An 18,918-nucleotide genomic window follows, 5' to 3' on the forward strand; every position below is an offset into this window, starting at 1 on the left:
GGCCAGGAGAAAGGAATAATGGAGAAATTGAGCACATAATGAGCAAACATGGCCAGGAGAAAGGAATAATGGAGATATTGAGCACATAATGAGCAAACATGGCCAGGAGAAAGGAATAATGGAGATATTGAGCACATAATGAGCAAACATGGCCAGGAGAAAGGAATAATGGAGATATTGAGCACATAATGAGCAAACATGGCAAGGAGAAAGGAATAATGGAGAAATTGAGCACATAATGAGCAAACATGGCCAGGAGAAAAGAATAATGGAGATATTGAGCCCATAATGAGCAAACATGGCCTGGAGAAAGGAATAAAGGATATATTGAGCACATAATGAGCAAACATGGCCAGGAGAAAGGAATAATGGAGAAATTGAGCACATAATGAGCAAACATGGCCAGGAGAAAGGAATAATAATAATATCAATTTCTAATCAACTTTCTATGCGTTTCATGTTATTTTGAGCAGGTAAAAAATTCCCACACGCGCGAATTTTTTTTTTTTTTTTTTGAAAACAATTTTTTTCGCGTGATTTATGTTTTTTCAGCCTTTTCTAGTAATTTTACCAACTTTTTGAACAATTTCGACTTAAAATTACGTCATACGGGCACATCGAATTGGATAATTTACGTTCTTTTTTTATGAAAAATTTAAACAGTCGTAGTTTCTAAACTAAACGGTAAAAGTTATTTTTATTATGTATTCTGAAAAGCCAGAAAAGTTAGCTAGCTTTCAGGCAACACTAGCCCTTCATCAGTGCAAGTAAAGGAATTTGGATAACGTCATGGCATAAGAACTGGCAAGTGCTGCCTGGGTGGACATGAATAAAAGAAATACAACAAAAGGTAATATATAATTATATATTCTAATATATAATATTTAATTACTGTAATTTAAAATAAAGTAATTTCATTTTTTAATATAGTTGTCCAACTAGCAATCCATCCAGTGGAAGTAATAGCAGTGGTAATGGTTCTAAACAGTAAGTAAACACTAGTTTGCATTTTCCAAGATGGCTACCAAAATCCAAGATGGCCGCCAGAAAAAAGGAAATGCCATGTAAAAGGCTGTAAAACTCGTAAATCAACAAATGGGGTGTAAATTTAAGGGTTTCTGGGGTCAATGAAACAGATGCTGGTTATGCCATATTGCTCAGACCACCTATTTCCAAGATGGCGGCCAAATTTCAAAATGGCCGCTAAAAAAGGGAAATGAACAAATGAGGTATTAATTCAGGGGTTTCTTGGGTCACCAAAACAGATGCTGGTCAAACTATTTTGCTCAGGTCACCCATTTCCAAAATGGCGGCCAAATTTCAAAATGGCTTCCAAAAAAACCCCCAAAATTTTGTGTAGGCATATGTGGGTTAAAAATCAGAAATTAACCAAAACAATGTATGAAAAAGGTTTACTTGGCTCGACTTGTTAATGGTTATTGGACTTATATAATAGCTACATTACAGTTTACAGTTAATTACAGTTGATTTACCCTATTTGGATGAACATGTGCACCGGCAAAGAGATGTGCAAGGCAGATTTGCCTTGCTGCATTTGCAGACTGTACAGGCCTTTTTGCAGCCACATTTCACAAAGTCTCTGCAAGCTTTAGATGCCTCTGGAATGGTAGACCAGACAGGTTCCCATGAGTTCCCAACTTTCACTCATGCATAGTCGGTTGGACACGGATTTGTTTGTTGAGATAACATGCATGTTGTCCAGATGCCAGCTTGGTATACGGCCCTCCTAGTGTGCTGGAGTAGTGCATTCTGAGTAGGTGGTATCTTGTCAACAGCTTGCCGTTTCTGGCTGAACAGTTCCATCCGAGCACTGTTAACATTCATGGCGTTACTTGTTTTGTCATAAACTACGACAACTAGTCTCTCAGAATGTAAGTGAAGATGCTCAAACGGATGTGCGGCAAGATGAAGAAAGGAGGCATCCGTATCTTCGTCATAAGCATTCCATGCCTGCCAAAACGATTTCTTCCCTTTACCTCTAAACGCTGAGGTAGTATCACATCCTGACAGGGAGTGGAACATTGGCAGGGAACGTGATTTACGTTCACCGAGATGTGCACAAATGGCGTTGATACTGTAATGAGTGTAGTTCTTTCCAGTTCCAAATGCTATCCAGAGATCAAGATCAGCATTTATCTGAGAGAGGTCATGAAACACACCGATAAGAACAACGACAACATCTGTATCCACAGTTTGCACCTGGATGGATTTTGCTCCATTTTCCAACGCGTGTTTCACGTGAACCACAATCCTAGTGTCTGCTTCCTCTTGATTACAGCTGGACATTTTGAACTGCGTTCCAACATATGTAACATGCTCTCCAGCTGTGATATATACCGAACACTCAGGAGGGATGCTGCAATCCGCAACTTTTGATGAAAGGAATTCAAAAAGTTCTTTCTTGTTGATTGGATCACGGAGGAAGTCATTCCAGTTGCCCGGCAGCTTGGTATCACCTGATACTTGTCTAAGCACACCTTTGCCTCGTTTCTCTCTGGTTCCCTCCTTAAGGCTATCTGGTCGGTATTCGTCCCACACAACATCCACTCGCTTTGTGTCACGTAGCTGACGTTTCAGATGGGGTATAAACACGTTGTCAGCATATTCTTGGAATGTTGAGACATTTATTATAGGTAATGCATGTACTGTCACCGCACCATCCAGAACTTTGCAGTCATATAATACAGGTACCTCTGTGTGGTTTGATTCGATACATTGTAACAGATGACATTTGGTAACAGACAGATTAAGCTTTCCAAACTCAGACAGGGATGGAGGATACAACTGTACTTCGTGTGCAAAGAATTCACTGATGTCACCATCTCTATTTTTTAAGGAAATGTATAACTGGCCGAAGAGTGCCACATTGTTCTCAAGCACCTTTACTTTCTTGCAATCCTTTGATTTGACTTTGAGCTTTGTTGAGAGCAAGGGTGGTGAATTCTTTGAGATTGTATCATATATGGAACGACTACGATCCACGAGCACGGTCTTCACATGCTCTTGATACTTCTTTGTGCCTGTATCTTCTAGTGTACGGATTGTATCCACTACTGCCTCATTCGCGCAGTTACGACTATCAAGAGTTACTAACTCAGGGAAGTCATCCAGGAAGGGATTTCCCATCTTGCGTATTGTGTTAGATAGACTATCAACCTGTTGCCGGGAGGTTTTCTGTGCTGCAAGTCCCTGTTCATGGTGTTCAAAGTTAGCTGGGTTTTCCGGATCATTGTCATGAATATATTCATTCTCATACTGTCTCAGTCTGGCAAGCTCGGGTCCAGCAGTCATCCAGCGTCTGAAGGCAACTGGATTTTCTGTAAGTCCTACTACACCACCGAATGCTTTCACCACTTTATTCTCTTGCTCATGCGCTTGGTCTATTGGAATCGCAGAGTATCTGTGTAACGACTTTGCGATTGTCCAGTGATTCCGAGTTTCAAATTCATATTTGATATCTTGTGGCAATGCCTTCATGTCTCTAATGTGTACAGGCAGCCACCGAGAATAGTTCACATGATCTAACGCAAAGAACAATGGCACGAGTGCCTCTAATACAGAAACATACAATAGGAAGTCTCTCTCCCGATGGGCTCTAACAAATATGCGAATCAGAATCTCATAGTGTGCGATCATGTTCCAGAACTTGAACGTGGGGGATTTCTTAGATAATTGTTCAAACTCTCATCAACATTAGATCTCTGGTTAAATGCTTCATTCAGTAGCCGCTGAAGAACAAGAACAGTGACTTGATGGGCATGTCGAGTTCTGGTAATGTGTGATACTTTCAGGAATGAATCGACTGTTCCAGATGAAGCAACGTCAGATTCAGTGAGAGCCGTTGTCCAAACTGACTCATCTAATAAATCGCCAACAGTGTTCCATAGCGCCTTCTCAATGTGCAGTCCGCCCATCATAACTACGTAGACTTTCTCACCATAGAGATCTGGCCATTTCCATTTTTAAATTTGACCGTCATCTTGAAAATGAGTGACCTGAGCAAAATGGCTTGACCAGTATCTGTTTCAGTAACCTAGCTCAGATACCTCTGAATTGACACCTTATTTGTTCATTTATGATTTTTACAGCCTTATATACAATATTTCCTTTTTTTGGCAGCCATTTTGAAATTTGGCCGCCATCTTGGAATTGGGTGACCTGAGCAAAATGGCTTGACCAGCATATATTACAGTGACCTCAGAAACTCCTGAATTGACACCTCATTTGTTAATTTCTGATTTTTACAGTCTGATATATGACATTTGATTTTTTTGGCGGCCATTTTAAAAGTTGGCCGCCATCTTGGAAATTGGTGGTCTGAGCAACATGACATGACCAGCTTCTGTTTCAGTGACCCCCAGAAACCCTGACATTGACACCCCATTTGTTGATTTATGAGTCTTACAGCCAGATATATGGCATTTCCTTTTTTCTGGCGGCCATCTTGGATTTTGGCCGCCCTTTAGGAAAATCGGACCCGATCAAGTGGGTTCCACGGATAAAATCAATAGATAGGTCAAAAGGAAACTCCATGCCAAATTTGGTACTTTTGTCCGGCCGGTAACGTTAATCCTGAAAATTGTTGCTAAGCCACCTGACTTTAATAGAAATATGTAGGGTGAAGGAAGTTAAGGTCTATGCCGGAACTAAGTTGATGCAACCAAAGCAGGTTTGATTTCATGCAGATGGACAAGCACATATTATTGGAAGGGCCTTTTCTTACAATCCGTTTTGCTGCGTCGCTAGTGGGAACTATGTTTAATTGAATCTTTAGATCCCCCCCCCCCCCCCACAAACAAAAGTGTTTCTACACATCACCAGGTATTCAGATTATTATTATTTCTATTTAAAAAAATTATGTTTAGACTTGCATATACAATAGTAGTGGACTAGCTAAATATATGGAAAAGCAAAAAAAAGCAAAATCCTTATTACATGGTAAGAGACAAATTACATCTTGTGTATGTTTTTTAATGCTTTGTAAAGCTACGTGTTGTTAAAATAATGGAGTGGAGTTGTGGCTTGCTACGGTAGCTATCATGTCAATATTTTGTCTAATGACGATTTACAACTCCACTCTCAAAGACAGTTATTGCATACTAGTCACCACAAGGTTGTATTGTACTCAAAAACAACGTTTCTAATAATGATCTATTTAGATATCCCGCCATTTTACTCAACATTGTAATTTTATACCCAATATTTTTACTGATAGACTGGGTATTCTGATTCTACATTAACATTTCATCTATAATAACTCCCAGATATCTTATACTATCAACTTGTTCAATTTTGGTGGGCCCAATTTTAATATCCAGTTGGTTATTATCTACTGAACGACTGTTTCTGAGTAACATGATCTTAGTTTTGTCTGTATTGATTGAGAGGTGATTTCTATTATACCATTCACTAACATTATTCATGATTATTGTAGAGAATCGTTTACAGACTTAGTTGAATTACCAGTAGTATACGCAACAACATCATCAGCAAAAATGCTGCAAGTTTTGCAATATGACCGATTACAGAAATTGGTCTGTAGTTGTTATATGTTTGTCTTGTGAAGGGGATTGCCACCTTTAAAGTGAATTAATTCGCTTATGGTTATCCTTGGCAATTTGCCTAAATATATACACAAAACAAACAAAACAAATTTGAACGACGCCTTCCCGTTCCGTTTAATGCTTGATTCTCACTAAAGACGCAACACAAGGATGTAACGCGACATAAGTGAGTTGACCAATCACAAGCGATGGATTATTCGAACTGTCGCTTGTCATTGGTCAACACGTTTGCGTTGCCTTTACGTTAGTGTGAACCAAGTTTAAGTGTGAATGTAACTTTTAATCATATACTATTTTGTTTACAGTAATCAGACGTCGACGTGACATTCTGATATATGTCATAATAGCTTGTATACTGTCGTGTCTTACTATCTTGCTATTCGTAGAGATTTCATACAGAATTGCTAGAAATCAATTTTACAGTGCGTCACGCACTATTATTATTATTCTACTTGCATTGTATCCAGTAAGTTTTACATTTTTCGTAAATACTATTTTTGTTTATCTTTGTTTTTTTTAATTTTGTATCTTTTATGTTGTGTTTATTGTTTTATGTTTTTTATGTAAAAAGGTCCTATAGTATCATACCATTAGTAAACATTGGCATTCATTTAGTATTTTTGTTTTCTGAATTACTAACATTAATACAAAGTATTTACTTCTTAAATCGTAAATACTATTTATAAAATCAAGGAATAGCGAGAATATTTGCCCATATTCTTACATATCTTATACGTTCTGACTGCCCGAATAAAATAGTCCAGCTTGCATGGTGGGTGTGGTAGAAGGAAGTGCAATCTAATATTTTTCAAATTATTTAAAAGCGGATGTTGTGGTTTAGATCATAGAACAAAATATGATGTACATAAAAAAAAAAAGAAAAATAACTATACCATTTTCAATTTGTAATTTGATCTCATTTTATCATTGAAGGAGTGTGTTCGGGAGTGACCAAGCTTTTAAAATAGATTATTACTTTTTATTATTTTTATTAAATTTAATGGTGGGTAGAAGCGTTTGGGTAATGATGTTTTGTAGTAAATTTTGTTACAGTTATCTGGTTATATATTTTCCTACAGGTATCTAGCGTTACATCTTTCGTCGGGGTGATTATACCAAGAGCTTCATTGGTTGCTAACCTAACAGCATCTTTGTACGTAACAAAATTCATTTTCAAGATCTATAAACTTAATGTTTGGTGGTGGTAAACGCAGCCCTGTCATGATTTCCTGAAAATAATAAAGGCACACTAGTACTATATGCACACGTTTCTCACGTTACATATTAATGTTAACACTTTCTCTGACGTTTCAATTAGAATTGCGAATTAAATGGAAATACAATACTGACAGTATCGTCTTTAAGTTTTGTTACCACAATCGCAAACAATTTGACCAATCACGACGCGATGGATCGTCGCTTCGTGATTGGTCAACTCACTTGCACTGCGCCGATGTCGTTGCGTTGCGTCCAAGTGGAAACCGAGCTTTATGATTGATAGAATGTGTAGGCCTCATAGATATACTATAGTAATATATCTTTGGTAGGCACAGTGTTATGGTAATGAGATGAGTTATAGCACACCCACGCCTATTATATACAGACACAATGGGCCGAAATCCAACCAAACTGAGCGCTTCCCTGGTTGTCGTGGCCTAGCATCCGATTCCGAGATAAACAATGTTGTATTTTTGTCAGCATTGTATTGATTTATTGTATAATTATATAAAACGTTATAAAACATATGATTAATGTTTTGTATTCGTTAAAGAGAGAATTTAATTTACAGTCATTTAACGAGTTCATTGTTTCAACTCATTATTATATTATATTCTTCCCATTTAATTCATAGGCCTATACATTTAAACTGTTTTTGTTTATGCAGAATTTAAAATTGATTTAAATAATATTGAAAAGTCACAATAAACATTCTTTTTTTCAGTTACTATTGTATATGTCTTTACCTTTTTGTGGTTTTGGTAATTGACTACTATAACGGTGTAGACTCAATGATTATTAAACTGAAGGATCGCCGAATTTCTCTAGCCAGGCCTCCGATTGCATGTTGTTGTGACTGCCTTCCAAAAATTAACATGACAAGGTAAACTGGAGTAGCATTCCTAAGTTGTATTGTATTGTTTTGTATTATAGGCCTACAAAATATAATAAAGTGTACAAAATAGGTTTTCTTGGAAAGATCTCATCGAAACTTTACTAAAGCAGCCCAGACTACATTGTGTAAAGTTAGTATGTGAAGCATTGTTTTTTTACATAAATATTATTACCTGCTATTAACATTATTTTAACAGAAGTAATTTTCACAAACTTCGTCTTGGAATTCTTCAGAATGCAATTTCGATTGTAATATAAATAGTATTGGCTTTAAAATCTGGAGAAACAAAGTAAACTATTTTATTGTTTCCTGATCATATATATACAATATAAATGTCTCTCTTAACCTTTCGTATACAATTTAAAATATCATGCTCTTATCCATATACTTCTTCAGTAAAAACAAATCTTACTTGGGTCCTTTCCACTTTCTCTCTCCATTGGTTATAACATTGCACATAGGAATTTTGGAGTGTCAGCTGACTATATTTTCAAATTATTGAAGCATTTCATATTTGATACTTTTACTTTGTTTTTTTTTGTATCACCCGTAAACGCATAGATTTTCTACTCCGTAGACCCTTTTTTTATTGTTTGTAGGCTTATACATGCATATTTTCTATACTTTGACATTTTATTTTTTAAATCATCATCACAAACATAATTATAGCTAAACAACATTTAACACACAAACTTGAGCGAACAGTAAGTATAATATTTGCTGTTTTGTCTATTATTTCATAAACATGATAGGTTAACATTTATGTCCATTCCGTGAGATCCCTACATACTCTACATAATTGATATGAAATGATGCCATTATTCCCAAATATGGACACCCCTTGAATATCACGGCGATGGTAGTAGACTGGAGGGATTGCTATACAGGTAGGTATCTGACGCGCGTGCGCATAGACTACCGTAGTATATGCGCCAACAACACCACATTTTTTGGTTTGTGTATTTTAATGTAAGCCTAAGTGTTCCCCGGTATCAAATTATTTTATTTCAACTTAAATATTTGCTTATTCTTTGGTTGTAATTGCCTTTTTGTATTAAAGATGTATTGTCCAGTTGGAAAAAATATGTATTTAAAAAAAAACATTATGCCATTTTAATGCCAAATAGGCCTAATACTATCCTATTCATTACATTCACTTTGACCGAAAATGTAAAGCAAAACATACTATTGTCTGTCAGACCGTGGTTTTTGCTAAATTTAACGATTTCATTTTGTCAGTATTAGGTAAGAGAATTATTTTTATTCGTTTTCTAAAGAAGTGTATAAATTTGGCCTATTCAAATCTGTTATGTTTTTAGAGGACAATACATATATCTTTAAGTATTATGTGCTGCCTCGCGGACAGTAAATAGGCCTCTGTTTGCCTATTCATTCATCAGTTATTTTACTTTTATTCCGGAAACGGATGTTCATAGTTACAAAATCAATTGCATAAATAAGGTTAAATAAAAAAGGCACAAAAAAAAAACACCGGTATCAGATCATCTCAGGATCTCCATCATTTTGTTATGGAGCCTGGATGATTCAAATGATGATACCATAATACATTCTATCATTTTTTCTATAAAAGCTAATTACAATATATGCCCATTGTACTAGTCTATATTACTTTTATTCATGAGTTTCGTGTTTTGTTTTTTTCTGTATGTGTTAGGTCATCATATTTTCAAATACAAATTCAGACCTCATAAAGGTATATATTATAAATATAGGTATACATTTCATTATTAATAAGTGTTTTCCGGCATCAAATTATTTGTGTTGTGTTCCAGGATTTATAAAGCACCAATGTTATGAAACCTCTAAGGGCTGAAGAAAACACCATACATTATAGACCTTCATAATTATACAAAGTGATAACATTTACACAAATCTCATTCCAAAATAATTATTTTACTTTTGAAATATCATTTTCACAGACGTTGACAACCCCAATAATTTGTATTTTCTAATTTATATTTCAGCGATTTATAATATGCTTATCATTTATGAAACTTTTATTATGTTGCTACTCGGAAGGATATTCATATTCATTTGGCGAGAGAAAAAAAACAGCGATTCTGAAAGTAGTTTTGAATTATCAGAAAGTTTTTCTATAGTTGAAAGAAACATGTGCTGCAAACAAAAGGTCGAATCTTCAACGAGTGATGAAAACGCATCTGTAACAAATATACCAAAGGACGTTGTAGAGAACGAACTAAGTGTTAATTTATAGAGTTTGATCAATGAGCTTATTAGACGCGCATCTAGATGATTGTCAAATAGGCTGTTAAAAGCGGCATAGAATTGGTATTATTGTGTTCAATAAATTATTATTTTGACACCATTGACTACAGTACAAAAGAAAATCAATTAAATCGTTACGTTATTGTATTTATTTTTTAAATGTAAACCAAAATTCCTTATATATGTATACCATTGAATCACGTTTCCGTTAGGTGAACTAAAACCGGATGGCATGTGATGCAAACTTAACCAATCAAAAGGAAAGGATACACGCAGGTGTGTTATAAAACTTAATGGTTATTAGCAAGAAACATAACAGGGACAATATAACAGAAAACACAGATCTTGAAATAACTATATAATATATAATAATAAAATAAAATAAAAACGTATGTAATACCGGTACACCACGTATATTAGTTCTGGAAAGAACTGTTGAGTTTCTCGATGTTTCGATCAATATCAATTGAAACGACGAGAAACTTAACAGTTCTTTTCAGAACTAATATACGTGGTGTACCGCAAGCTTTATATCAACATTTGATTTCGCCTTGCAAACCTTCAAACAATATATTAATAATATAAAGTAACGAAAGTCTATATTAAATAAATAACCATGACATTCCAAAACAATTCCACGGAGTATAACGTATGTACTTAAAGCATTGTTGACTTCCTTATCCAATTCAATTTTGGAGAAAATTCCTGAAATACTATATTCCTTATAGAAATATGATTGTATAGTCGACATCGACCAATGTGTGTGACGAAAATGTAAAGAGATCCTTATCGGAAAGTTTAATGGTTTTAACAGCTAAGGTTGAACATTGAAAAACATATGTTATATTATTGCAAATAAAAATGTGTGTGAGGAAAAATAAAAGACACCCTTCGCGGAAAAAACATATATAGATAGATTTTATTTTATATAATATATGTTGTTGTTATTTTTTGTTTTACACACCAAGGGTAGCCCACTTATAATTTTCTTTTAATTTTTACACCCCACCCATTCAAGCAGTTCTACATCTATCTGAAACTAAACGAATGGTTCTACTTTTATTCAATGATGTTAAAAGTTTGTATTCGTCTGGCATGTGGTGATTTGTGGTATAATTCAGTGTCCTGTTGTCGTAGTAATGATGTTTTAACGGTTGGCCACTCGGTGATTTATAAAATGGATAAAAACCATATAACGAAACATATCGACACATTGACCCAGCTGCTGTATACATGATTAACCCCAGAGATGGGTTTCTTATTTTCCAAAATCTGAAATAAAAATTACTCATTTGTTGTAGGCTATGAAGAAAATTATATTTATTCATGCATAATTTAATGTGCTGTGCAATTTATTTCTGTTGTCTTTAATTATGTTCATTTTCAGTATGCATTATCATTATTTGACTGGTTGAACATTCTTGTAAGAAACGTTAAATCCCAGCTCAAATCCACTGTCTTACAAAAACGGAAGTTAATGAAAGAATAATAAGATTAAGATGATACTTACTTTGTAACTAGTGGTAGCATACCTCGGTACGAATATACAATTCTAACTGTTAAATTATTCTGTTTGATACCTGCTACAAGATTATGTGCGTAGCTTATATCCTTTTCTGCGTTCAATTTAGAAATCCATATATATGTGTCATTTAGCTTTTTAAACGTCTCGTATGAAGTTTTGTAGCATCTATTTGAAGTGTTTGTTAGACATATACTGCTTTCGATACTGGCGGCCCCATTCAGCACCATCATATCTATTTTACCACCAACGTCTTGTTCAAAACCAATAGTTTGTGCAAGATTTCCTCTAAAAACAAAGTCGTGTGCATCTATTTCACGTCCACAATTGCTGTTTAGTAGATTACCAGCACTGCCTACAACTGCACAGGATCCTTGCAGAGGAATACTGTCGATACCATCTGGTAATTTTGTCATTCGTTTTTTTTGTTTGAAGCCATCTTTGTAAATTAGTGTTAATAGAGACGGTTTGAATCCAGCCTTCTGAAGTCGTTTTCTTCAATAGAATAAAAACTTATAAATTCTGGGCTTATAATTGATTAAAAGAAACTCTAGACAGGCATGTTATGAGGCATATGCATACTTTTTGTTCTATTTCGTGAGAACAAACCACTTTTATTTCATTCGAACCGTCAATTTTACATGTAAAATCAGTATTCAAAAAAGTAATATAGCATATGTATTATTAGTATGAAAAACAATTTAGGAAGAATTTTAGCATTTGCTCTTTTTATTTTTCAAATCCCCCTAAATTTAGACTTTGAATATGCCATTTTACAGTTTAATAAAGTCATTCACTTTCATAGAAAAAACGACCAAAATAATACCCACTTATAAAAAGATGAAATAAACGGTTAAGTTTAACCAAAGCCATGGTCTGACAGACAATTTGAATATTATTCGTTTAATAATCATAATAATTAATATTCTCTCTGGGCCAATATTTTTTCTTTCATTGTATTAATTTATTATTAATGAATCCGTATCTTGTAAAAATGATGTATTATATTATACAACTTATGTAGAAATTCAACAGTTTGTATTATATACAATAAATGTTTCGTCACCAAATCTGATTTTAATTGGTGTAGAATTGTTTCAAGTCTATCTGTTTCTTGTATAGCTTACAATGAAATAATAAAGTTCTGTTTGGTACTTGCTATCTAAGCAGACCATGCATACATGTGAATTTGTGATGGCAGACATTATATTATCAAAAGAAGGCTGCAATAAGCAGGGTAAAAAAAACAGAAATAGTCATATACAGTAAGTTCTATTTGATAGGATAACTAGGAAGGTATAATGCCACTATGTGTATTATGAACAGTGATATGATTACCGTATCCAGCAAAAACGAAAGCAGGGAACTTACCTCATATCTAGTGTTTTGCTTTCTTTAATGTGATTAGTCAATACTTTCCTACAAAAAAATCAAATGATAAAATTATAATGAATAAACGTAAACAAAATACTCCTTTTGATAGGAAATAATAGCTAACATTACTTATCGGAGAGTTTTCGTTTTGGCAGCTCCCTACCAATTTCATCCGGCAGTGTGCTAATTTTAAATATTTTAAAACCCCGCTGAAGACTTCTTTTTACTTTACGGTTATTATACAACATTAAACACCTTAATGTTGACTTCCTGTTTTACTGTACAACGCATTTAGCTTGCTTTGTTCGTTCATATAAACTTAACTTAGTGTTATTATTTTAACTACAGTTTACATTATACAATATACCTTATGTTGATATTTCCTGTTTTAAAGTACAACGCATTTGGAGCTTTCTTTGGTCGCTCATATAACTATAACTACAGTTTACATTATACAATATACCTTAATGTTGATACTTCCAGATTCACGCTGGTGTTTAACCAACCCCTGAAGGTGCCATATTGCTTCCTAAAAGTTTAAAATACAAATGATATCGTATATAAAATAAAAACAAAAATTAAAAAACTGAAATTGAAAGAAAAAATATTCAAAATGTAGGTCAGACAATGGATTTTTTTGTTAAATTTAATAGTTTATTTTGTCTTGTTTTAAAAAAGGAAATCATGATATTATTGGGGTTCTTAACGAAAAGTGAATAGTAACAGCATAATTATTATTAAGTCCGTGTTGAACAACCGTGTTATTTGAATTACGCATATTTTGTTTCGGATTTCTTTATGATGTTTGAAATGATAGGGTATTAAAAGATAAAATTAGATTATCATTGTTAATGTTATCATAAATATTGTTACCATGTCAAAATAAAATTTTGCCAAGTAATAGTACTTGTTACTTGGCAAAATAAAATGTTTCCAAGTAGCAGCATTACTCAAAAAGTTATTGCAATATCTTTACCAAAATGAAAATACAGATAGATATGTGGTCAATGACCACTCCATTACATTTTGGAGGCAATCCGGACCAGGGTCCCAATTCTGGACCACTTTTTAGTATTATTTCCATACCTAATAGTGTTAAAAGATAGTAAACTGAAATTGCATTGCTACCAAAAAAACATTGAAGCAAGAGTTATAATTTGTGATTTGTAATTATAAAAAATAATTTGATTTGATTTTGATACGTGAAGTTTTAAAAAACAAATTCTTCTCAAGTTCACCCGTTTGTTTTTGGCGTCAAAGGCTTTTTACCAAAATCGCACACACATGTTTGTAGTGAAATTAGCCTAATCACACACAGCATTAAAACACAAAAATATAAAAAAATATATATATATTTCTTTCCCGGTGAAATCTTATGTTGGAGAATTTTACAGTAGGCACAGGTATGTACTCTCGGAGTGCAGTTCTAGTTATAAATTAAATCAAATTGATACATGGGGTTGCATATATTTACAAATAATTATAACACTATTTTGAAATACAATATGTTAAACAATACAAGTTGAGCTTTAAATATATACATAAGAGATGCTTTTGATATAAGATAATGATTGGTCAGATGTTTTGCCCTACTCTAACGTAATTTGTACGTTATACTAAGTACATTTGAGTATCAATTACGTCAGAGTAGGGCAAAACATCTGACCAATAATCATTATCTTAGATCAATGGCTACTCCACAGCAGTTACATAAAAATTATTATTATAATACTAAACACAAATATTGAATGACCAATCAATTTCAGTATAATATAATTTACAACTTACGGACTATTATCCCTTGAAATGACTGTCCGATTCTTTGCTATGATTTGAAAAATCTGGACGGTAACCGCTCCCAGTAAAAACCAAGTAAATCTTCGCGCTAATATTGACTGAGAACTTGCCATTGGAAACTTGCTGAAAGGCGAAACACAAATAATCCTCTAAAAGTGATGAGAAATATTAGTAAAATATTTTATAAAAATAATTTAGGCTACTGCAGTGCAAAAGTAAACGAAATCGCGGAAGAAATAAATCATTAATGTGCATAGACGACCAAACTGCGACAGTCACTGTCCTGTTGGTGTGCACTGAACCGTGAACATGTATTGCCTACATTACCAATTGCATTATTAGTCCAGATCCCTATGTATTTTCGTGTGCAGATCATGGGGAAAGTGTAAACATTGTGTTTTATGAATATTTGAATCATGCTGGTTATAAAAACCCATGTTGTCAAATTTCTAAAATTCATCTTTGACCTCTGACCTCAATTTGAATGTTTTGACTCATTGAAAACAAAATAGTCCTATCTTTCAACGCTTAGATTAAATGAAATAATTTTAGTGTCAAATTATTTGGTAGATGCACATTAATATTCGTTCTAATGGAAAAGTTTGTCCAAAAATGGCTGGAAGTATGATTTTTAGCATATTTGACATTTTACCTACATATCATACAACTCCGTAACTAATAGTTGGACAAACTTTAAATAGGGCTCAAATTAATCTGAACGTATATGTTTCTATTCAGTCTAATAAAAACTTTTTCAAGAAAATGACCCGAAATATTTTATTGACCTTTGACCTGTACTGGTAGTACACATTTCTATAATCTTTAAAACTATTGGCCGTAAAATGGTTGTTTTTGTGAAATGGTTCGAAAAATGTACATTTATATGTTGTATAATAACAACATTTTATAGAAATGTAAAAGAATTCTATTTATAATCACTAACTTTGTAATTTATTAACATCACTAGCATTTGTTATAATATTAAAATGTGTTATATTTGCTGATTTTAAGCACTTCACATTAATTTATCAGAATTATGTGTATTTAATATAAAGTTTATTTTTTTTATATAAAGAAAATTTAATTATCTATAAAATAAGACTATTTTCAAATTATTATGGCTAAAACTTAATTAGATACAGGCAAAAAAGTGTATTTTTACTTGAGTGAACAGCGCCCTCAATCTTCATTTTTTCCCCAAAAATACCACATTTTTATGTGGTTTCCTAAACTTAACAGGTTATTACTTTGTTTTAAAGACTTTTTTACAGTAACCTGTAATTTACATACCACTTATATATGGAACAATACCGCATACTGTATGTTATGTATGTCCATGTAAATGATAACATTTTATTTGTTCAAACTACATAGTAAAATACAGTTAGAAACAGGAAACAACATAGACTAATTTGAACGTATAGGCCTACAGAGGAGAAACAAAATAATGTTCAAAACAACAGTGGTTTCTTAATGTTTCTGGTTACTATGACTACGAGCTGCTGCAGATTCAATCTACTGTATTTCCTTTTTTTTTATTTATTTAGTCATGTAATTTATGTTATGTTTATTTTACCCGAGTGAACTTAAGGACCCATATCTCATAACTGTATAGTTTAGCCGTTGTGACAATAAAGTTTCATCGGATCAGCTCAAAGTTTCACAAATGTGTGACGTTTTCGTATCTATATATATAATCTATATAAAATCATAAAATTGCTTGAGCTTGTAAAGTCAGGATAACTGACATTGGATTACAAAAAGCCCCACATTCATCCAAATTAAACAAAAGAAAAAGCGGAGCAAGGGGTGTGAAGGCGGGAATTTCTTACAGTGGTAGTTAATTGGTTCTGCTCTTTAATGCGATTAACATAGACCTGACTGAAATCACCGCCAAGTACTTTAACCCCAAAGTACACCATTAGATCACTTTTCCGTTAGGTGGACTAAAACCAGGCGGCATGTGATGCGTAAGTAATTAAAAAACATATTCAATGGTTATTGGCAAGACACAACATAAGCAACAAACAGAACAACCGGATCTTAGAACAACTTCAAGTTCAAGTGTCAATGTTCAAGTTTCAAATTACAAAACAATTCCACGGAGCATACAGGTAAAGAATTGTTGACTTTTTAAAGAATAGAATTGGATTCTATTGTCGACATCGGCAGATGTGTGTGAAGAACATTGAAAGAGATTCTTATCGGAAAGTGTAATGGTTTTAACGTCTAAGGTTGAACATTTAAAAACACATGTGATATTATTGCATATCATATATGTTGTTATTTTTTGTTTTACACACCAAGGATAGTCCACTTATAATTAATAAGAGTTCACCCACTCAAGCAGTTCTACATCTATCTGAGACTAAACGAATGGTTCGACTTTTATTCAATGATGTTAAAAGTTTGTATTCGGCTGGCATGTGGTGATTAGTGGCATAATTCAGTGTCCTGTAATTGTCGTAGTAATGATGTTTTAACGGTTGGCCACTCGGTGATTTATAAAATGGATAAAAACAATAACGAAACATATCGACACATTGACCCAGCTGCTGTATACATGATTAACCACAGAGATGGGTTTCTTATTTTCCAAAATCTGAAAGAAAATTAACCGATTTGTTGTAGGCTATGAAGAAAATTATATTTATTCATGCATAATTTAATGTGCTGATGTCAATTTATTTCTGTTGTCTTTAATTATGTTCATTTTCAGTATGCATTATCAATATTTTACTGGTTGAACATTCTTGTAAGAAACGTTAAATCCCCAGCTCAAATCCACTGTCTTACAAAACGGAAGTTAATGAAAGAATAATACGATTAAGATGATACTTACTTTGTAACTAGTGGTAGCATACCTCGGTACGAATATACAATTCTAACTGTTAAATTATTCTGTTTGATACCTGCTACAAGATTATATGCGTAGCTTATATTTTATTAATTATGCCTTCTTGTTCTGTGTCAAAGTATCATAATCTAGTTTGTGTAATTATTATTCAAATACATTTATCAAATGAATCTGTATATTGTATAAAGAATACAAAGAGCATTGTATTATAGTATACAAAACAAGGCCAACAGCCATAAGTCGCGTGCTCTCAGAAAAAAAATGAACTTTCGAAAAGTAATGTACTTTAAAACTTTTCTGTACATCAAAACAGGTCAAAAAGTACAGAAAAACGCAAAGTGATACCCGACAGACCGACCGACCAACATACCGACCGACATAGTTCAAACTTGTCTGTACATCAAAACAGTTCAAAAAGTACAGAAAAGCGATAAAACGCATAGTGATACCGGACCGACAGACAGACAGACAGACCGACAAATGTGTCTTTGTCGAAGTCTACACATCCACCAAGCCCATTATATGTGAGGTCATTTATAGATCAAACAATGTAGAAACTACCGTACAACACAACTATGTAACACACAAATTGATAAAATCTCACATAAACTTACAAATGAAGGGAAAGAAACTTACCTAATGGGGACCTAAACTTTGATCTAAACTCATATGAAATAAACATCAATGTCAGAATACATGTTGACAGCCTACTATCCAACTCATTCATTCCGCTCATAAACAAACCAACACGTATCACTAACCAATCAGCTACAATACTAGACAACATATTTACGAACTTTATATCCACCCAATCAATAAAATCCAGCATTTTAATATCAGACTTATCAGATCACTTTCCAGTATTTTGTATAAACAAGACAGAAATATTTAAAAAAAACAGAAAAACAAAAATATATTTTTAAACGACAAAACACAATACAGTGTTCACAAACTTTTAGAACAGAACTCCTGAATGAGCAATGGGAAGATACCCTAACGTATTCAAATCCTCATCATTTGCAAATAAATTAACTGCTAAAATAGACAGGTGTTTCCCACTTAAACAAGTTAGAATAAAAACAGAAAAGTTAAGATCATCGTGGATGACTAGTGGTATACAAGAAATATTGGAAGTAGTCAGAACAGCCACAAAATGTACATGAGAACAAATATGTTAAGCTCGATATTCTTCACGGCTGTCACTGAACACGATATTATGAAATATATAAGTAAATTAGATAAGAATAAGTCATGTGGTCATGATGATATAATGATAAAATATATTGTAAGTAATTATGACCTACTTTCAAAACCAATTGGAGAGTGGTATAGTTCCAGATCAATTAAAAATAGCAAAAACTGTGCCTCTGTATAACAAGGCCATATAGATGGCTGCAGTCGCGTGCTCATTAGTGTTTACCGA

General features: G+C 33.5%; 1 protein-coding gene and 1 long non-coding RNA gene across 2 annotated transcripts; one reads left to right on the plus strand and one right to left on the minus strand.

Annotated features, from left to right (window-relative positions):
• Nucleotides 1-964: 964 nt before the first annotated feature.
• On the plus strand, nucleotides 965-6,688 carry LOC140055110 (uncharacterized). The gene is made up of 3 exons (XR_011846626.1): nucleotides 965-987; nucleotides 5,891-6,051; nucleotides 6,665-6,688. It is a non-coding gene; the product is annotated as an uncharacterized lncRNA (long non-coding RNA).
• A 3,418-nt stretch (nucleotides 6,689-10,106) lies between these two features.
• Nucleotides 10,107-14,891, minus strand: LOC140055023 (CMP-N-acetylneuraminate-poly-alpha-2,8-sialyltransferase-like). Its single transcript, XM_072100171.1, has 5 exons — nucleotides 14,630-14,891; nucleotides 13,305-13,370; nucleotides 12,839-12,886; nucleotides 11,456-11,962; nucleotides 10,107-11,217 (listed from the first exon to the last, which is right to left on the minus strand). Exons 1-5 carry the CDS (start codon nucleotides 14,749-14,751, stop codon nucleotides 10,959-10,961), a joined length of 1,002 nt encoding a protein of 333 aa, XP_071956272.1. The 5' UTR covers nucleotides 14,752-14,891; the 3' UTR covers nucleotides 10,107-10,958.
• Nucleotides 14,892-18,918: the final 4,027 nt, after the last annotated feature.

The sequence above is a fragment of the Antedon mediterranea genome, chromosome 7 (genome assembly GCF_964355755.1).
Source record: "Antedon mediterranea chromosome 7, ecAntMedi1.1, whole genome shotgun sequence".
Taxonomy (NCBI): Eukaryota; Metazoa; Echinodermata; class Crinoidea; order Comatulida; family Antedonidae; genus Antedon; species Antedon mediterranea.